Source organism: Mastigoproctus giganteus, chromosome 4, assembly GCF_048544385.1.
Source record: "Mastigoproctus giganteus isolate SK-2022 chromosome 4, ASM4854438v1, whole genome shotgun sequence".
NCBI lineage: Eukaryota > Metazoa > Arthropoda > Arachnida > Uropygi > Thelyphonidae > Mastigoproctus > Mastigoproctus giganteus.
Window position 1 is genome coordinate 238,758,598 of NC_143578.1, and position 21,484 is coordinate 238,780,081.

At 40.3% G+C, this 21,484-nt stretch overlaps 1 protein-coding gene across 2 annotated transcripts in view; it reads right to left on the minus strand.

Annotated features, from left to right (window-relative positions):
- Positions 1-21,484, minus strand: part of eya (eya transcriptional coactivator and phosphatase 2) — a 257,430-nt gene that overhangs the window by 208,047 nt on the left and 27,899 nt on the right. For both annotated transcript variants that reach the window (XM_090371236.1, XM_090371235.1), the window contains exon 2: positions 15,201-15,255. In XM_090371236.1, the coding sequence (XP_090227362.1) occupies positions 15,201-15,207 (7 nt within the window). In that variant the 5' untranslated portion in view covers positions 15,208-15,255. The remainder of the gene's footprint in view (positions 1-15,200; positions 15,256-21,484) is intronic.

Here is a 21,484-nt window from a genome sequence, read left to right on the forward strand (position 1 = left end):
CGCCTTTGAACTGTACACATTTTTGCCACCGTTGTACCCACGCATTAAACGCTTCTTGCAGGCCATTTTTCGAAAGACTGCAAAGTGCTTCCGTTGTGTTTCTGCGAACACCGTTGTGTCGAACGTGAAACGCTTGCCTTTCAGAGCTTTCTTCAGACGTGGAAACAGAAGGAAATCACATGGGGCTAAGTCCGGTGATTAATAAGGGAGATATGGCAGAATCTTTCGAGTGTTGGCATTCGAGGTGAGCGGACGCGCTTCGTCAGGGCTCCTCAGTTAAATAGATTGGATTACTGTTGATTAGTGCTTTTAAATACTTGATTTATTTAGATATTGTTGGATTATTTTGTTATAGGTTTTCCTGTAACAGTTTGATTTTTATTATATTATAGATATAATTTTTTAAAGTTAATTTTCATTGATATTTAGCTAATTTTATAATGGTAGTTACGAGATCTGCCTTAAACACGTCACAGGGTATCGTGACTGACACAGAAATAGCTGATAGCGATTTAAGGGTGAGTCATGATTTAATCCGTTTCGGAACCTGTGGAATGTTTTCCAAAGTCGATCTGGTGACTAATCATAGCTCAGCTGGGGATACTTTTCTTTGTGATCGATGTAAGGAGTGCACCGATCTTAAATTACAATTTGGTGCACTGATGGAACAATTTGAGTCACTGAAAAAACGGGTGCTTGCCCTCGAGAATAATGCATCTGGGAGCTCGTCAGGGACTCAAGACTCCAGCAATCTACCAAGTTATGCACACCCGATTCGGGCCTCAAAACAGAAAAACCAAGTGAAAACTACTCTGGTTAAAAAGGACATTGTTTTATTAGGAGACTCCATTGTCAGGGAAACGGGGAATATTTTTTATAATAAGGAGTAGAATCAGGATGTGTCTGGCGGGAGCAATTATTATTGATGTCACCAACAGATTGTCAGATTTTAAGGGGGGTAAAGAGAATATTATTATTCATGTGGGGACTAAAGACATTAAAACGTACACGATCTGACGATTTGTTGGAAAAATACAGGACCATGCTGAGGAAATGCCGCGAGCTAGGCCACAATGTCTATGTGTCTGCAATTTTGCCCAGACATGATAGGAGGGATTATATGTTAAAAACCTTGTGGATTAACTCAAGACTTGAAGGACTCTGCAAGGCTTTAGGGGGGGGGGGATTTCTATCAGCATGGCCCACACTTGTAGGTAGAAGGAATTTGTTTTGTAGAGACGGGATACACTTAAACAAAGGTGGTGCAAAAGTTTTTGCCAGTATTATTGAGGACACCTTAAAGGTTCGGGGAAACTGCTAGTTAGGAGGATGTGGGTAATACTGACACGCGTTTATTCTGATAATATTGGTCAAAGTAACTCTTGCACATACCTTAAGAGTTCTTATCTGTTACCCCAACTGGACATATTATCTAGATGTTCTGGGGGCCGAAACGTTTCAAGTGAGCGGGTAGCTAATGCCAGGGAAGAGAGCCTAAAAAACTTCAAGGGTTGTGTTAGGGTTGTTAAATATACAAGAACAGTAAGTCCTAATTGTTTATACAGTAATGTTAGAAGTGTCGTCAATAAAATGAGCGTGGTATGCTTTTAAAACATTAATCACAGATGCCTTGAATGCGTATTTACCATTAAAAAAATACTCCACGAGGAGGGTTCCAAGTTGGATGAATAGTGAAGTTGCCACATTACTTGAGCAGAAAAAGGTGGCATGGAAAGGTTACAGAGCAATAAAAAGTACTGAAGCCTATAACAGCTACAAGATGATCTGTAATAGAGCCACAGAAAAGGTTCGACAGGCAAAGGCAGTTTATGAGAAATCGCTAAGAAACAGAGCAAAGAGGGGGGGGGGGATAAGGAATTCTTCACATATATAAATGCTAAGAAGAGCAGGACAAACTAGATCGGACCTTTACGTAAGGGAAAGGGGATAGTATTAAATACACTAGCTGCCGTTGCAGATGACTTCAACAGTTATTTTGCATCGATATTTACAAATGAAAAATCTTTTGTGGCAATGGGAAATTGTGGGAGCGAAGTTGAAAAATATGTAATTAATGATATTGAAATTTCGCAAGATTATTTAATGAAAATTCTTTCGAGCCTACAGGCCAGTAAGGCTCCTGGAGTTGATGGAATATACCCCATAATCTTAAGGGAGGCGGCATGAACCATTGAGGATAACTATACGAGCATCACTAGACTCTGGGGAGATTCCCTTGGATTGGAAAAGTGCCAATGTATCTCCCATACATAAGGGTAACTCTAAGAGTGAAGTGTAAAATTATCGACCTGTCAGTCTGACTTCAGTGGTAGGAAAAATCAAGGAGGCAATGATCAAGGGTGGAATTTAGGTTCATTTGGATCGAATTGAGATACTCAGCTTGGTTTTGTAAAGGGTAAATCTGGTTCGCTATTTTGAAAGAGTCACTCACGAGCTGGATTTAGGGAATAATTTCGACATTGTTTATTTAGATTTCAGCAAAGCTTTTGACTCAGTCCCACATGAGCGGTTGCTTTATAAGCTGGAACAGGTTGGAATCACTGGGAAAATCCATAGATGGATAGCAGGATGGCTTCTGGTAGGAGGCAGAGGGTTGTGATAAATGGCTATTCCTCAGATTGGGTTGATGTAAGAAGTGGGGTTCCCCAAGGATCAGTATTAGGACCACTGTTGTTTTTAATTTTCATAAACGACATCGATGAAGGGACAGAGCGCGTGATGTAAAAATTTGCAGATGATGTTAAAATTGGTAGAGTAGTTAATGATCACTGTCAAGCTGAGTTTCTTCAGAGAGACCTAGATAGACTTCAGGAATGGTCAGAAAAATGGCAGCTATGCTTTAATCCAACAAAGTGTAAGGTATTACACCTGGGAAACAGTAATCCCAAATAACTTATTCACTTGGTGGAGTTCAACTAAACCCAGTACTGGAGAAAAGGTGTTACGATACGGTCAGACATGAAATTCTCTGAGCATTGTAAACAGGTTGCAAGGAAGGCCCATGGTGTCCTATCGATGATCTATCGAACTTTTGCAATTAGAGATAGGGACGTAATAGTCCTATTATATAAGGCTTTTGTTAGACCATACTTGGAATACTGTGTTCAAGTATGGAGACCGCACCTAAAGAAAGACATCGAGCTTCTTGAAAGGGTGCAAAGACGGATAACTTGCCTGGTGAGATCGGCAAAAGGGCGTCCTTATGAAGAAAGACTTCGAATATGTGGGTTGCAGAGTTTGTAAACTAGACACCTTAGAGGAGATTTGATTGAGGTGTTTAAGGCTCTGAGAGGCATCAGTAAAATGAATGAGGACGGAATTTTCAAGATTATAAATGATGCTAGAACTAGGGGACATAAATTCAAGTTACGGGGGGAAATGTTTAGATTGGACTACAGGAAGTTTTATTTTAGCTAGCGAGTTATAAATTACTGGAATAAGTTGCCTACATGGGTGGTAGAGGCTGACAGTTTGGGGAAATTCAAAGGTCATCTGGATAGTACCTTCGGGTGAGGGAAGCGCATAGGATGATAGGTTTAATTTCCTTTTCTTTTATTAATTATTATTATTTATTTATTATTTTTTTTTATCTTTGTTTTATTCGGTTTTTTTTTTGGCTGGTGCAGCATAAGCAATAGGCTTTCTTGCATCATGCGGCCATTGCTAATGCTAATACTAATACCTGGGCATCTATGGCAATGATCACTGCCTGCACAATATTAGCCGTATGGGGCCTGGCATTGTCATGATGGAGAAACCCTTCACACCGGAATATGGCCATCCTACCAAGACACTCATTACCATACGCTTCATTCATCTCTTTAACTCTTTCCGATGCATTTAAGCTTCGTCTGACACAATATCGAATTCCATATCGCTGTTCAATCTGTATGTCCGACATGACACTTGCTTAAACACGATCGTTAGTGACACGCAGTTATAAAAAAATTCTCTTCACGCAACACTAGCTCGACAGGTACCGGCATGCGCACACAGAGTCTGCTCTGTAGCATTAGAGAGAGCGCCTCTAGGGGCAGATTTTGAAATTTCGCGGTAAACAAAATCTTGCATCATTCCGCAAATTAAATGACCACCCTTCGTAATTACCATCCTTCCTCACCAGGTGAAAAAGACCTGAGTTCAAACCCCCTCTATAATTTCTGATTCATTTGTCTGACTCCGTGATAAATGGAAAAAAAAAATGCCCATGTGGAGTTCAGAGCATCTCCATTGGGATAATGAACAATGGGGTCAAATTCTGTTCTGTGATGAGTCAACATCAGAGAACAGGATAGTTAAGAAGAGATTTCATGATTCAAGACTATGACGTAGTGAGATGGTAATAATGGTAATTGAGATGGAAGAACTAGGTGATAAAACTATTCCGACGGCCCTCCTTGAATATTGTAAGAAAATCCTAATGAACACCTACTCCAAATAATAGTTTTCATTGTTCACAGGCGTTAAAAGACAATACTAATTGACTGTGATTGTATACTAAATTTAGTGCTGTTGTTCACAACTTTCTTTGCCCTCGTGGGTACCAGAGTTGGTTGGATAACCATCCTCCCCACACCGGCTGGAAAAGACCTGAGTTAGATTATTATGAAATCGAAGAGTGGTGGTACAACCATCGCCCTGATGCGCACAGGAAGACTACGGAAGCTCTCCTGCACGTGATCATAGGATAATCTCGGAAACTATTCCCTCTTGGGTTATGTTTGTCGAGAATACAATGGTTATAACGACCATCCTCCCATATCGGTTGGAATAAGATTTGAGTTCAAATCACCTCCTTGTCACGAGGAATTTTTAATGTTTTTTTTTCACAAAGTGGTTGAGTTAGTCGGTCCTTGGGAGGGTATCATGGTTTTCCTTCATGAAATTCGAGATTTTCGTCCAGCGAACAGCAAGCCGACCTCTGTCAGCATTGAATCTGTGTGGTGTGAGTTAGTTGGAAGAAAAGGAACAATGAGAGTGGGAATAATCTACAGACCAAAGGAATGTGAAGAATATGACGAGAGTCTTTACATGCACATGGAACGGGCAAAGAAGCGTGAATGTCTTATTATTGGTGGCATGAGTGGCTTTGACCTGACATAGATTCTTTGGAAAAAGCGGTTCTAAGAGTGGAGTTGTTAACTACAGACTTTAGTCTGACTTCAGTGGTAGGAAAAATCTCAGAGGCAATGATTAAGAATGCAATCCAGGGACATTTAGTAAGATATAGCATTCTGAAGGATGCTGCATGGTTTTAACTAACTTAGTAAGCTATTTTGGCACAGTTACTCATGAGATGAATGTTGGAAACAACTTCGACATAGTTTGGATTTTAGCAACGCATTTGACTCGGTCCCTCATGAGAGGTTTCTGTATAAACTTGAATAGGTTGAGATTACTGGTAAGATTCTAAGATGGACTGTTGAGTGGCTGCAGGTCAGGAGGCAGAGAGTTGTGATTAATGGATATTCTTCAGATTGGTGAAACGTCAGCAGTGGGGTCCCTCAAGGAATTGGTTCTTGGACCACTATTGTTTCTCATTTTCATAAATGACATAGACGAAGGGACAGAAGGCGTGATGTCAAAATTTGCAGACAATGTAAAGATTGGTAGAGTCATTAATGATCAGTGCCAAGAAGCGCACCTTCAGCACAACTTGAATAGGCTTCAGGAATAATCAGAAAAGTGGCAGCAAATTTTTAATACAGCAAAATGCAAGGTCTTACATTTGGGGAAGAGCAACCCCAAAATACACTGGATGGAGTTTAATTAAAAATAATAGATGGAGAAAGGGATCTGGTAGTTACGATATTGGCAGATATGAAGCTCTTTGAGCAGTGTAAACATGCAGCCAGGAAAGCCCGTGGTGTCCTATCGATGATTTATTGAACATTATCCTGCAGAGATAGGGAAGTCATAATCCCACTGAATAAGGCAATTGTAAGACGACAGTCAGAATCATGTGTTCAAGTATGGAGACCTCATCTGAAAAAAGACATTCAGCTTCTTGAAAGGGTCCAAAAACGAGCAACTCGAATTATGAAATCGGCAAAAAGGACGACCGTACCAGGAGTCTCCAATTATGTGGGCTACAGTGCTTGGCATCCAGACACCTCAGAGGTAACCTGATTGGTCTTTATGAGGCACTGAGAGGGACTAGTAAAATGAATAAAAGTGGAATTCTCACAGTTATAGAGAATTCCAGAACTTGGGCCATAAATTCAAATTCCAGGGGTTGAGGTTTAGATTGGATTGTATGAAGTTTTGTTCTAGCCAGCGAGTCCGTGATTACTGGAACAAGTTGCCCGCGCAGGTAGTTGAGGCTGACAGTTTGAACAAATTCAAAGGTCAACTGGATAGTTACCTGTATGAGGAGGGAAGCCTATAAAACAAATTGATACTGTAATAGTATCAATTTGGTTTATAGGGAAACGGAAATCAGTTCTATTGAATTACTAATTTCTGAACACTATTCTAATCAGGGATATGAGGGTGTAGCTGAGGAGAATGTCAGGAGGACGTCTTCTACAGATGCGATTTTACCTTGTGTACGAAGACACAAGATACTATGATATTAAAAATTAAATTAAAATAAAATTAAAAACAAACTAAAGTGACACTCGCTTCTGGCAGAGCTAACGCACGTTTGTTTGCCCAGGAGACACACCTTCACACCAGCCAAAGGAACAGTAAGAGCCACAATAAATGAATGAAATGAAATGAAGATAGGGAACCCACAAGCACCATGTCTTCAGCACTTGTGAATTCCAAAGGATTGTATTTCTGTCTTTGACTGCTGTCCAGAAAAAAGGTAACGGATGTCTCTTTAGTTGTTCGTTACTTGTCATTCTGTATCTCAATCGCATAGGGACATCAGTCGACGTTTTGTTGGATAGCAGTCAACGACTGAAATATGATTCTTTTAGAATGCACACGTGCTAATGTTTCCTAAAGAAAGAGTGTTTGTGGGTTCCCTATCTTTATTTCATTTGTTTGCATGATTTTTACCCTTTCCAGAACTTGAGTTAGTTTATGGTGTGAAAAAAATCCTATAAAACGGGGGTTCTCAACCAGGGGGGGAATTTTATGGTTTCAGGAGGGAAGTGGTACCACAGATTGGCAGACTCAAACTGTTGGAATATTGATCTTTCTACAAACTACAATTCTACAGATTGTACATAATCTACAGGACATCACACTTTATTGGATGTCACATATTAAATTAAAAATAAAGATAAAAATTTCACTTTTTTTATCTTTTTGGAATGAATCTTTTGAGTCAGACACTCTTGGAAAGGGGGAATGACATTCTGACATATGGTGAAAAGGATGCATGGGGCAAAAAAGGTTGAGAACCACTGCTATAAAAGTTGCTCTCGTCTTCTGGATTCGTACCCGGGCCTTTCCCACAAGAACTGTGACAGCCATTGCACAGTCAAAGAAAAAAGGCTATTGTTTATGCGCTGCACAGTGTTGCCGCTTATCTAAAACATCAGCGATTGCAGTTGCTCTACTAGCTGTAAGGACTTATGAATTTATTTAACCGGACATAAAGAATGGACCCCTGTAAACATGTTTCCACCGATGAGCTTCCTCGATGCACAGCGGAGCGGCTAGCTACATTATTTTCAGTAGCCTATAAAAGCAGTAGGGTCAGTCTGTTGAAGGCAACCTCTCTCTGGACAAGGCAGAAAAACTGTTTGTGTGCTACAGTAGCGGTAATTTGCATCTAGTCGTGCAAGTCAGTGTTAAAGCAGCAGTTATGAGAAGTAGTAAAGATATCATGGAGTTTCAAAAGGGCATGTTTGTAGGCAGTTCGTGTGTCCTCACGCCGTGTCGGTTTCTCACGGTTAAGGACCACAAAGAATGGTGTCGAAAGGGTCAAACCACCTCCTGTCAACAGAACTGTAAAAGATTACGCCAGGAGACACCCCTCCTCAACCCAACAGACACCCTCTCCTCAACTCAAGAGAAACCCTCTCCTCACCACTGATCATCGTTGACGCAAAAGCTGTGGTGCTAACATTACCCTGGTTGGACACTGGAGGACTTTTAAAGAATGTGATGGTCAGATGAGTCCAATTACCTAATGAAGCACACCGACTGATGTATATGGCGCAAGCAGCACGAAATCCATGCCACGAATCCATGCATGGTGCCCACTGTCCAGGCAAGAGGAGGTGGTTGCTTAATATGGGGAATGTTTTGCTGGCAAGAACCAATACCCCTGGGCTTATAGATCAATCACTAGTGAGGTGAGATCTAAAATTCAAATTATATTTTATTAGAGTCACCGAGAATTTCTTCTATATACCATTTATGTAATGTGTGAGGTGCGATCCACCGGCAGCTCTTAGAAGACCATGTGTACACTGCCATATTACATTTTTCCCGAACAGAAATGGATCTTCCAAGCAGATAATGCGCCATGTCATCGGGCCTGCAAAGTATACGAGTGGAACACAGTACAGATATCACCCATCTTGATTGGCCTCCCAATTCGCCTGACCTCAGTCCAATTGAACACCTGTGGGATGTTTTGGAACGGGAAGTGAGGAATATGGACACGCAACTGTCGTCTATTCCGACATTGTGGGAAGCCTTGCAGGCAACAAGACTTCGCACAATGGCTGCAGATCCCTAAGGACGTCTTCAAATATTTGGTGGAGTCGAAGGGTGGCCCAACATCCTATTAGGTAGAGGCTCTTAATTCAATAAAATACAGTATTTAACTCCGGAAATTACTGTACGTGTAACAGCTGGCAAGAGAAGAGAGCTACTTCGAGTTTGCCACTGAATATATTGGTCACAAGGGCACCACTTGGTGAACTATTACCTGTAATAATCAGGTAGATAATATTAATTAAAATTCTCGCTACCCTAAATACCAGTTTATACCATATTAGAGGCAATTTTTGAGTAGATCAAGACGTTATAATGTGATTAACAATTTAAAGCAAATTTTGAATACATTAAGAGGTTATAATATGATTAATTAACTAATGGTGTAATCCCAATAGAACTTATAATGTTGCCCATTGGGCAAGGACTGGTAAAACCATTCTACAACATAAAAGCCAACTTATGCTCAGTGGGATAACTATTTGCATTTATACAACCTCCCAACAAGACCTGTTAGCTTAACTTTTGTTCCAGTGAAAATAATGGAGTCACTGGTTAAATAAGTAATGCAGGACCATTTACACAAGACTGCAGTTATAGTTCAGATGATAAGGGGCGGTCTTGTTTGACCAATCTGATTGGATACTATGATGCAGTAACAAAGGAATCGGATTGAAAAAAATAATTTTGATATCATATACATGTACTTCGATTTCAAGAAAGTTTTTGATATTGTTGTACATACACCGATGAGCCAAAACATTATGACACCTACCTAATATGATGTTGGTCCTCCACATGCAGCCAAAACAGCTAGTACCCGGCGAGGCATGGACGCTACAAGATTTCTAAATATGTCATTGTGGTATCTGGTACCAACACGTAACCAGCAGATTCTTTAACACCTGAAGGTCCGTGGTTGAGACGCCGTAGATCGGAGTTGCTGTTCCAACACAAACCACAGATGCTCGATGCGATTGATGCCTGGGGAATTTGGAGGCCAGGCCAATATCTGGAAGTCTTCCTCATGTTCCACGAACCAGTCTCGAACAATCCGGGTGGTGTGGCAGGGCACATTATCCTGCTGAAAGACGGATCCGCCAGAGGGGAAGACGATTGCCATAAAAGGGTGTACCTGGTCAGCAATGATGTTTAAGTAAGGTATGTTGGTGTCTAACGGCTCCTGAGATTTCTCCCATCTCTGCGAGTGAGCTTTGTATTGGGCCAAAGATTTTGAGGTGCGTGGGTTATGTGCTATATAGTGTATTGTACCCTTCGTTCATCCGGTAAATTAGCCTCCGGGCCCCCAGTGAGTACCAGACGTTACCACATCTTGCCTCGGGGTAGCTGACCGGGTGTACCATTGTTTCTAAATACTCTGGCAGGTCCTGCCACCTACTTTGCTGGGATTTCAGTGGCTAGGACCTAAATAAATGAAGGAAAACTATAAACAATCGCTGAAAGATTATAAGTTTTCTAATAGTTCTGGCATAAATTTAGATTTTTTTGAATTTTGACATGTGGGACAGACGCTGTGTAAGAAGAAAGTGTGGGGGGAGGCGGAAGGCTGGGGTGTTGGGTTGGAAGTAGGGGTCGACAAGGAAGATTACCCCGGTTTGGCAGTGGGGGAAGTTTTCTCCCCCCAAGAAAAAAGGTTCGCCTCAAAGTTTCGGAAGTAAGATCGCCCATTGGGCAACCGAACAGCAGCGCTGCTCCAGGCAATTCAGCGTAGTCGACGAAGCTACTAGATGTATCTGGGATGCACAGCCACCCCGGAGTCATTAAGTGGGTTAGGTTCGGAGTATGGTCGCTTGAAAGGACATACACGGATCATCTTCAGAGAGATCTTTGTTCTGGAGTCTGAGACAGTAGTCCGGGACTGTGTTGGTGCCCCATTCATGTGTATGTTCGTTGGTCAGGTTCCATGATGGGATTAGATAAGGACTAGCATGGGACCAGAGTCCCGACTTGGTAGTTATCGTAAGTTTATCTTAAGAGTTTTCCATAATTGGAGAGGTCTGGTTAGTTTTGACTGGTGTTCCAGTCTCTGGACGGATGGTGAAGGAAGGGTTCTTCTTCCAAAAAGTTCCTGGGAAAAGGAGGAGAAAGCGTTATATGTTTCGTGAGATTCCAGGAGAAAATTCTCCTTAGGTCCTCGTAGATGCGGCAGTGATACATCAGATGCTGCCATGTTTCCGAGAGACCTCAGGAACAGGAAGCGTTTTCCGTTAATCCCATTGTGATTAGCTTCGCTCTAATGACCTGTGGCCGGTAAGAAGGTATGAAGTCAGAAGACTTGGAGAAGAACCCAGCCAGACCATGGTGACAGGTCTGAGTGGGTTCTTCGAACTTCGGGTAGGAATTTCTTTGTTATGGCGCCTTTGTTGGTGTCATGCCAACGGGACTGCCAGAGCTTATGTAAATAGATGGTGAGACGTCATTTTCCCCCATTGTAGCTGTTTTCCGGATTGGTGGTATAATCCCGGAAGTAGATACCCCTCTAGCAAGGCTAAATAGAAGCCCGCAACGCACGACCCCCAGGTCCAGGGGGAGAGCTCCCCCAGGGCACGAGTGCTGACCGTGCAGTAAGCACGGGAAGTGGTCAGCAGGCTTATTCTTTGAATGGTGTCCAGTTTTCTTTGATTGACAACTGTGTTGGCTTTGCTGAACCACACAGGGGCAGCATAGGTGATGACAGGTAGAAAAACAGTTTTATAGAAGAGTCTGAGGGATTTTCTCTTAAGTCCCCAGTCCTTTCTGGTAATTCCTGCTATCATTACAGAGTAGTTTCTCATTTTTCCGTGCAAATACTGTAGATGAGGTTTGAAGGACAGATTTGAGTCCAGTATTTCAGTTGTGTGTCCATACGGATTGTAGTGTTTCTGATCTTGATTTGTGGAGGGCGATTTGAGTGAAGGTGTCCTTTCAAGAGAATGGAGCTGGTCTTGGTTGTTGATATTTGCAGGTTATAATGAGCGGCCCATGTCTGGAGAGATTTCAGGGTGCTGTTTCCCGCGGTTTCCACGTTTATTCTGCTGTTTGCGGCTAGCATAAGGACAAGATCGTCGGCGCAGACTAGAGAATTAACGCACCCCAGGTCTTGCTGAAGAAACTCATCGAGTACCATGTTTAGGTACTACTAGTAACTACTATTATATCTAGGCCACCCGAATAATTAAATTCATCTGCCGTGCTGTGTGTCTTATGTCTGTTAATTGCGTGTGTTCTCTGGTCGATTTGTCTGTTTTGCCGGACGAAAAACCCCAGTTTCTGGGGGGAAAACTTTTCTATCTACGCCTGAGACCGACTAACTCAGCCACGGAGTGAAAAAAGCCCATTAAAGTTCCTCGCATCATCGGCGGGATTCGAACCCGGGACTTTTCCACCCGGTGTGGGGAGGATGGTGACGATACCACTGTGCTACTCGCGCAGACCACCATGTTTATGTAGGTGATAGACATCAGAGTGCCTGGCACATGGGATATGGACCCAGAGTTTTTTTTGTTTTTTTTTATGAAAACCCCAAAACCTATAGTACTTAGTACCGTGCATGGGTTGAAGGAGAAGTATGGGGGAGGGGGATGCCGGAAACTTTGCTGCTCTAGATACTAAACATGGGTTTCACCACTTCAAGCCTCCAATAAGCAAAGTGGTGGTATTTCACCGGTTGATGAAAGTCATCTACCACCTGTAAGTAATGTATTTAATTTCCTTAACTTCTATTTCCTGAAAGCTATCCATCCAAAATCTATTCTTCTCTTGACTTCCAGCCATTTATCATTATTACAGCTAATGACTTGTCCCAGATAAGTACATGACTCCACCTTTTCAGTTACTGCTCCTTCAATCATTATATCCCTTTCTGTGGCATGCTTGCTCATCATTACTTTAATTTTAGCCATATTCATCTTTAGTCCAAAATCCTTACTAACTGTGCATAACTGATTAAGATTTTCCTCTAATTCTTTGGGATCGTGGCTTATGACCACAATGTCATCTGTAAATCATAAATGGTTTAGATACTCTCCATTCACACTGACTCCTTTCTGCGACCAGTCTAATCTTCTGAAAGCTTCCTCAATGACAGCAGTAAATAACTTCGAAGATATGTCTCCTTGTTGAACTCCTTTCTCAATTTTAAATTTACTACTGTCTTGGTCTAGTCTAATAAAGGAGGTAGCATTCTCATATATTTTCTTCAAAATCATATCCCAGAAGAACATTGCTCAAAGCATGACAACCGCCATCGGCTCGTTTTTGTCAGAGCGGCCTGCTACGCAGCCCCATTTTCAACAGGGTTCGAAATACTGTGTTGTGACACATTACTCCCATCACCAGCATTCCAATTACCGGCAAGTTGCGCCACAGTCGCCCTTCTGTTGCCACGTACCATCCAGGAGACAGCCTTCGCTCACCTCGAGCATCGATGAGCCGTGGTCGTACAACACCTCGCTGGCGGTTCGTGGGTTTCCCCTCCTCGGACCACTTTCGGTAGGTACTAACCACGACTAAAGACAAGTTGCTGCTATGGATAAGGGGATGGAAGAAGTGGAAGAAGAAAGAGTAGTTATCAGTGGGCACTGTCCAGCAGAAGTCGATAGGGTGAATAAATTCAAGCAAAAAGTAGACAAATTCTTGGACGTTAAGGATGGGTGAAGCGTATAGGGTTTTTTTTCCTGTTTTTTTTTTTTTGGCAGATGCTATATAAGTTTGCTTTCTTGCATTATTTGTCACTACTACTACTACTCTAATTTCTATATTATTTAAGGATTTATCAATAATATCTTTCAGATCCATGGTCAAATAGGCGATTGCGTTTCATTAAATAGTGTGTCCTATTTTAAATTTATTAATGTTTTTTCTATAAGATACTTTAGGTGCAAGTTTCTAAACATTTATCGCAAGCATATTTTTCTAAGAGCTATCAGTTTGCGACGTTTCAGCGCGAATAGAATGCTCTATAGAGATTTGATGTTAATAGAGTCGATATCCCATTCTGTGAGCAGTATCTCAAAAGTAGTAAGGCTTTGGGAACTTGCTATGACGCAATGACGCATCTATTGTGTTGGTGAAGTTCGTGTCATTAAACCTATTGTTCAGCCCATTAGCGTAAAGTGATTTATAGTGCAGTAGGAACAAGTCTTCCTTGATTTTCCTTTTCTTCTATAGTTATATTAGCAAACTCGTGTGTTTGGAAGTGCTTCGATCTCATTGATGAATTCATGTCTTTTCTCATATTACAGCTGGCAAACCTTCCTCCTATTGTTTAATCTGCGATCTGTGTAGGTTTAATCTTAAATGCAATTCATGTGTGTTCGTCCAACATACTGTACCCAGCATTCCTTGCAATTATGACAATAGAGCAATTTGCATTCTCTGTTGTTGTTGTTGTTGTTGTTAGGAGCATTAGCAACTAAGGCCATGTTACTCCGTGTATACTGTCTGTAAATTGCGTGTGTTCTGTGGTTGATTTTCTGTTTGCTGGACGAAAAACCCGAGTTTCTGGGAGAAAAAACCATTGCATTTGCTAAATTTTAATTGGCCCTCTTTTCCGTTTTATAACCTGATTAAGACAGGTTATAAAATCTGTTATATATGGGAACATTTTACTTCCATTAACACCATCAGGAATCATTATCAATCATTTGTTCGTTGGGAACATTGAATTCTACATGACCTGTATTAGGATTTAACGGGTTCTTCGTGGTCTAATCTAGCACGAGGTGCAATTTTTCTATGATACCCATACAGCATATCATTACTTACCAATGCCTTTAATGCATGCTGCTAATCGGTGATAAGATGGATCAAAATGTCTTAATTATTACTTTAATAATTTAAAATTTCAGACTGTTGTCCCTGTAGCTATTAGTAGGACATGGGTACGAACAGCGTGATTTATACTTTATTATTACAACGAAATAATCCTATTTATTATGGATTGTAAGGAATGTCCTATTGATATGTGGCATTAATGCTATTGCTACCGTTAACAATTATGCATTATATGCACATGACTTAACCAATTCCTTTTGCATACTCGTTTCTGTTTCTATTGTTCCAATAACAGTTTTATTAATTAATTTCATATTTAGTATGACCAAAAATGTAAATTTTATGATAATATTTTGAGACTATATATATATATATCATCCACTGACATAAATATGCATTTATGGGGCAGAAACTGGGCTTCTGCAGGCTCAACTAACTTAAAAAGTCTCATATAGTCGGCGAATAAGTGTTTTACACTTGTATTCCGAATACAGGAGAATTTACATTGATGTTGACGCGAACATGTACATTGATGTTGATGATTGCGACTCTCAATGGAGAATATTCCTGCCTAGCAAGCTTCAATAAGAATCCTTTATTTGCAAATAATAATTGATAATTGATAAATTGTAAATTTCCAACTTCCAGGTGGAAATTATCGATTCTTTTCAGTTGATAATCTACATCTGGACTTACAGAAAATTATATGGGTGTTTTGATATTTCATGTCCATTAATGTATGCACTTCATTAGCATTTGAAATATTATATGAGGTTACTTACCTTTCATTTTGGCAAATTCTGTTACTTTACATGAATCCCGTACATCTTAGGGTACCTATAAAGAGAATGTTATAAGAACACTGCTCAACAACATAAATTATTTATAAAATTACAAATTGCTCTTTTATGTACTTTTATTTCTTGTGCTCACCTCAAGTTGCTAGCATGCTTTTAAGAGGGACAATCAAGAAACTAAATTAAAACTACCACACATTGATTTATTGAGCTTCTGACTGTTCCATTTCGACATAGTCCCCATATAGTTCAATATAATTCCCCATCTCTGCATCCATTATTCTGAATACCTCAGAGAAGCCATTTTACCGAACTGATTTAAGATACCCTGAATGATATATTAACTCAGTAACTGATGGAAAATGGTGACCTTTTAGTTCGTCCTTGAAATTCAGAAATAGCAATAAGTCACAAAGGAAAAGCTATGACCTATAAGGAGGGTAGAGAACTGTTTTGAATATAGTGTTTCCTCAACAACTAAATCTCTTGCATTTTCGTAATGCAATGGCCTTCCAGACGTTTTGAGATAGGCCTTTTCTGATCCTTGAGCGTAAAAATCATTTTTCTGACAATGATAGATGTTTTTGATGCGAAAAAGATAATCTTGTAACCTGTTACTTTAAGAAATAAAGATTCGAGGGATCCAACGTGGACAAAATGCGTCATCCCTAAAAGTTCTTTCTGAATTTTTTCTGCGCTCTGTAACTAATATCCAAGGTCTCTGCAGATTTTCTAAATTGCTTTGTCTTCATAGAGGGCAGTAGATGCAATACCAATTGACGTTGTGGAAGACCTGGGACAGGGGCTATGTTCTGTACTTGTTCTCCCTTCTTTGAACTAGTAGTTCCATGTAAATACGGTGGATTTGGGTGCAGTAGACTTGCCATCGACTTGTTGCAAAAGTTCTGTTTTTGTCGGTATTTTGTTCAAAGGACACACAATTTCACATTGGTTTCATTATGGGTTCTGTTAATCTTTTTCGAATTTAAGTCTTGTTTTCAAAAACTTGTAGACGTGTAGAAACAAAAAATATATACACTGCCCTACCATTAATATCATATTAATGGTAGGACAGTGTACAGTGTGTGAATATTACCATTAATATTCTATTAATGGTAGTTGACAGTTGGTCATCACGTCAGACATAGCCTTCAGTATGCTCGTAAGTTTTTGAGGAGACAGTTGAACGATTGTGTAATTTGTACGTGACATTTGAACGGCATTAAACATCGTGACATTTCAATGGCATTAAACATCTTTAGGTTAATGATTCGTGATGTGACATGCAAATGGAACGACCCGGAAAACCTCCAAAGCTTACGGGTTGTGACAGGAAAGCCCTGCAAAGAATCGCCCGCTCGGAACACAGGTTAACGTTGTCACAGCACGCACGCACACATGGCCCTCAGTGACACGATTAGGCCACATGTTAGCACCAGTACAATAGAAGGAGGCTGCATGATATGAGTTACCACGTTAGTGCAGCCACCTACAAGCCAGTAATCACCCCGACTAATGCCAATGCCAGACGCCATCCATTTTGGTGTAAGGTCCACTGTTCTTGGACAATAGACCAAAAAAGCTGTACTTTGAAGTGATGAGTCAAAGTACATGGTCTACCACTCAGATGATAGTGCCTAGGCTTGGTGGGTGCCTGGATAAAGCTACCTGCCAGAATATATCGTCACAATAATGAAGTTTTACAGAAGAGTATGATGGATTGAGGTTGTATTTCATAGTTTGGTCTGGGATCATTAGTTTTTTGGTCTGAGGCTGTTTTTGTCATCCTGGACATTGTTTTACCACTCCATTTTGGCACCACGTAGGGAAGGTCCATATCAGCAGGATAAGGCTCTGTGTCATATTGCTTGCGTTGTGATGGACTAGACTGAGGACATGAACATCGAAGAGTTGGAATAACCAGCCCCAAGTTTTGACTTCAATCCTATAGTGAACCTCTGGAATGAATTACTATGCGCAAAGTTTAGCAAAAGAATGATTGAGACAAGAAATTTACAAATGACATATCATAGCGTGAAGGAGTACAAATCAGGAAAAAGTTCTGGAGAGAGTATGGAGTGCAGTAGTACAAGCCAAAGCAGGAGAAGTCCTTCAGGAAACATGAGTTGCATGTGTGAAGGATGCATCATGTAATTTTGGTAATTTCACTGCCGCAGGGGACAACTGAAAGGTAATTATTAAAAGTCACTGCACTGTCCGCAGGAAGAAAGCATATCCTGAAGAGTATCAGGCGTGCAGTAGTGGAGGTCAAAGCAGGATAGATCCTTCATAAAAGAGAAGTTACATGGCAGAAAGGATGCATCATGTACTATGAGTGCTTCGTCACCCATTATCACAGCTTTCCAACGTTCCAAGGAGCAATTACGATGGGTTTTGCATCAGAAAAGACAACGCTGTGCATTGCGTGCTGTGAAGTTTAATCTGTACTGCAGTTCTTCCATAAAATGCAGCTCTCTATGTATCACACTAATATCAATCCCTATTGCCTCCCTGAACTCTTGGTAGACAGTGTTCGATGAGGACTGATGGAATCTATATACCATTCTTGTGAGTGCCCTGTGTTCTCTTTATATCAAATTTTTAAGGTCCACACAAATGTTTCTAGGCTGTATTACCATGACGCTTTCAATTGGACTTCGTTAGACTACGTAGTACTACACTTTTGTTGAAATGCTGCAATGGCAAGAACAAATTGATTACTAATATGGCATCTCATAATTACTCTTCGTTGGAAGTGACTGCACTCAATGCCTCAACCCATCTGCTGTATTTAGTTGATTTCCTTCCTTTTAGCATGCGTGCAGTTCCTTTTATACCTGTTCCTAACATGGACAGGCATGGTTTATTTTACAAAATCTCAGGAGTATCCGGATACTCTTGGCAATATAGTGTATATGAAATGCCTTGGAAACAGTAACATATTGAAGCCAAAATCCAAATAAACAGATATGTAAGGAAAGATCTTTCAATAAACCTATGAGTGGTTGCAAGTTATTCATGGTAACTGGAAGAGGCAAAGAACTGATTGAGTACAATGGATGCCATAATTTTAGTTAAGCTGTTGACAAGAAAAATTGGTTTATATGAGTCCATTATGTTTTTGACGGTTAGATGTTCAATATTCTTTCAAACAGCTGAATGAGTGTGTAAGTATTAATAGAAAAGAATCTCCATTAATTTGATCTATGACTTGTATAATGCAAAATCGTTTAAAGAGAACGTAAAAAAAAAACATTATTTCCCCTACATTTGTCAATATCGAGGAAACAATGAATAGGGGAAATAAATATAGGGGAAATTTAAATCAATTGATTACAGATCTTTTATAATATCTTTCCGATTGGCCTTCGTAAATTTCTGTTTTTGGAATTAGGAGGCCTTGAGGTGGAATTCATACATCAAATTGAAAGGGTCAGTCTCATTAACTGCAATACAAAGGCAGTTTGAAAAATAAAGTAGCAGATGTTTTTGGGAAAAGACATATAATAGTCCCCTATCACAATCAAACACTTGTCTAAACGTTCTGACCAAATATTTTTACAAAGAGTCAAACATGAAAGTCAGAAGGAGCAAGGTCAGGACTGTGCAGTTGTTGATTAGTAAGCAACTCCCAACAGTAACGTTATAATCACTGCTATGTACAGATGGAATTGTGGGCATTTCCTGACATGACTGTAGATCATACACAGATCGCAGTCCATTTTCAATAAGGATGGCAGCCATTTTGGTTTGTATGCAGCATCTACATCACCTAATGTAGATGCTGCATACAAACGTATATAGCGTACACTAACAAGAAGAAAGAAAATGTTACAAATGTGCCTTTTTTGTATACCTCAAAACATGTGTTCCCTTCCTTTTCAAAGTAGTAAAGGTAGAAAAGGTAAGAATGGTCGTGCGACTTTTTTCTGATCCCGAAAATTAGAATCTACCTCAAAGGAAAGCGATTTGAGGACTTACCAGACATTGAAAAGAATACAACTCAGCAATTAAAGGCGGTATCTTCCCATGACATCCGCTGCTGTTTTAGATCCTGAAAATCGCGAATGGCTCTGCATAGATGCGGCTGGAGAGTACTTTGAAGGGTACAAACAATGAAATCGTTGTATTTAAAATAATAAATGATTTAAATGGTTAATTAATTTTATATCACTCAAGTGGCTTTGTAATCAAGGATAAAGTCGAAACTATTGTACAAGCCACTGATCCACAAGCAACCATAATACCACAATCATGGGCGGTCTGTAAGCAGTTCGCAAGCCTCACTTCAAGTAGAGTTATGTCATCTCCTGAAGTCTACATAAATATCTGAAACCGGAAAGGACAACCCAGTTACTATCAAAACAAGTGTAAAGTTGATCCTTAATGTCTGCAACACTATCTATTAATCATCGTAAAGACGTGATGTGATTTCAAGATACAAATATTAAGGTTTTGGATTGCTCACAGTCTGGACTTAACCTATACGAAAATCTTTGGAATGAATCAATAGGCAGTGAACATTGCAAGTATCCAACTGTTTAATAAAAACATCTGTAATATATTTCCAAGTATGTAATATGCCCAATGAATCAAACATATCATAATCCAGCTAATCAAAACTATGGATTATAAATATAAGAGGCGTGATCAAAAAGGGTGGGGTACTGAAGTAATACTTGGGAAAGGATAAAGCTCGCCGTGTTGTGGTTTCTTTTGGATGGATCTCCTTTGAAAAATATACCCGCCGATTCCATCATTTCTGCAACTTCTAGAGACATTTTTGATAGACTTCTTTTGTAATTACTAATAGTTCTTGTGTCCTGTTCTGAATCCTTCCTCAGACGTTGCAAATCTGTAAGCTTCCAAGGTGAGTATGACGGATGTGGCCGCACAATGATGGGGTGCTTTGCAAGAAATTCTTAAACAGAAGGCGTCTAATGTATAAACGTGTTGTCCTGAAGTTAGCGCCACTTCTCCTAGACCACAGCACCTCGTGGGTAACACAATTGGTGCAATCACCATCCTCCCCACACCGGGGGGGGGGATACCTGAGTTCGAATCCCATCAATGATGCAAGGAATTTTTATGGACCTTTATCACAACATGCCTGAGTTAGTCGGTCTCAGGAGACGGTAGCATGGTTTCTCTTCCGGGAAACTTGAAATTTTTGTGCAGAAAATGGCAAATCGCCCACAGAACACGCAGTTTGCAGATATATATACAGCATAATATGGTCTAAGTTGCTGATGCACCTAAACCCGACAACAACCAACGAACATGTTATATACCGCGCAATATGGCCTAATTTTCTGATGCGCCTGAATCTCTAAGACAAAAACCCGAGGCCCATTTTTCCATACGTTTCTCCAAACAGGATCTTGGGTAGTACAGTTTATACAATCACCTTCCTATCCGCACCGGATAGAAAAGACTTGAATTTGAATCCTGTCAATGACGCCAGGAAGTTTTATGGATCTTTTTCACCAAGTGGCCAAGTTAATCGATATCAGGAGAGTTCGGTATGGTTTTTTCTTCGGGAATTTTTTTTTTCGTCCAGCAAACAGCAAATCGACCATAGAACACACGCAATTTATAGACTAGACATATTATATACGGTGCAATGTGGCCTAAGTTGCTGATGCGACTCTCTACAATAATTACAATCTCCCAACTTACATTGAGCAATCTTCCTAGAACTGTTTTGGTCTTTCTGATTTACTGATTAGCCATACGGAAAAATTCATAACGAACGATGTCCTATAAGCCAAAATATAAAATAAGAATGGCGTTCACATTTCATCGATAAAATTGATTTACATGTCCCATAAGAAATAAGTTGCCTAGTTGGTTGGCTGGTTGCTGTAGCGTTTTGGGCGCACCCGAAACTTATTTGTTTCTTAAAATCAGTCGCCGAACTTTTTACTCATACCTTGCATCACAACAGTAATATGTATAATAATAACAAGGAAAAGACAGCAAGCAGTTTATGAAATTCAACTCTGTGTTCACGAATTCAAATGTACTGAAGTCATTGGTTGTTTCTAATTGTGATTCATAATATGTGGACACGCGATTAGTCGCTGGACATGGGAAGGCGTTCTGGAAATAGTGGAATGCGCGTCACGCATCACGTGCAGCAAATTGTCTCTAACAACTTCCTTCCATTCCTGAGACAGATCCGACTGCCTTCCGAGCTATCTGAAGAGAAGCTTTTTCAAAGTTTCCGTTGGAATATCCCGTGACGTGTCCCTCTAAGAGACGTCGCT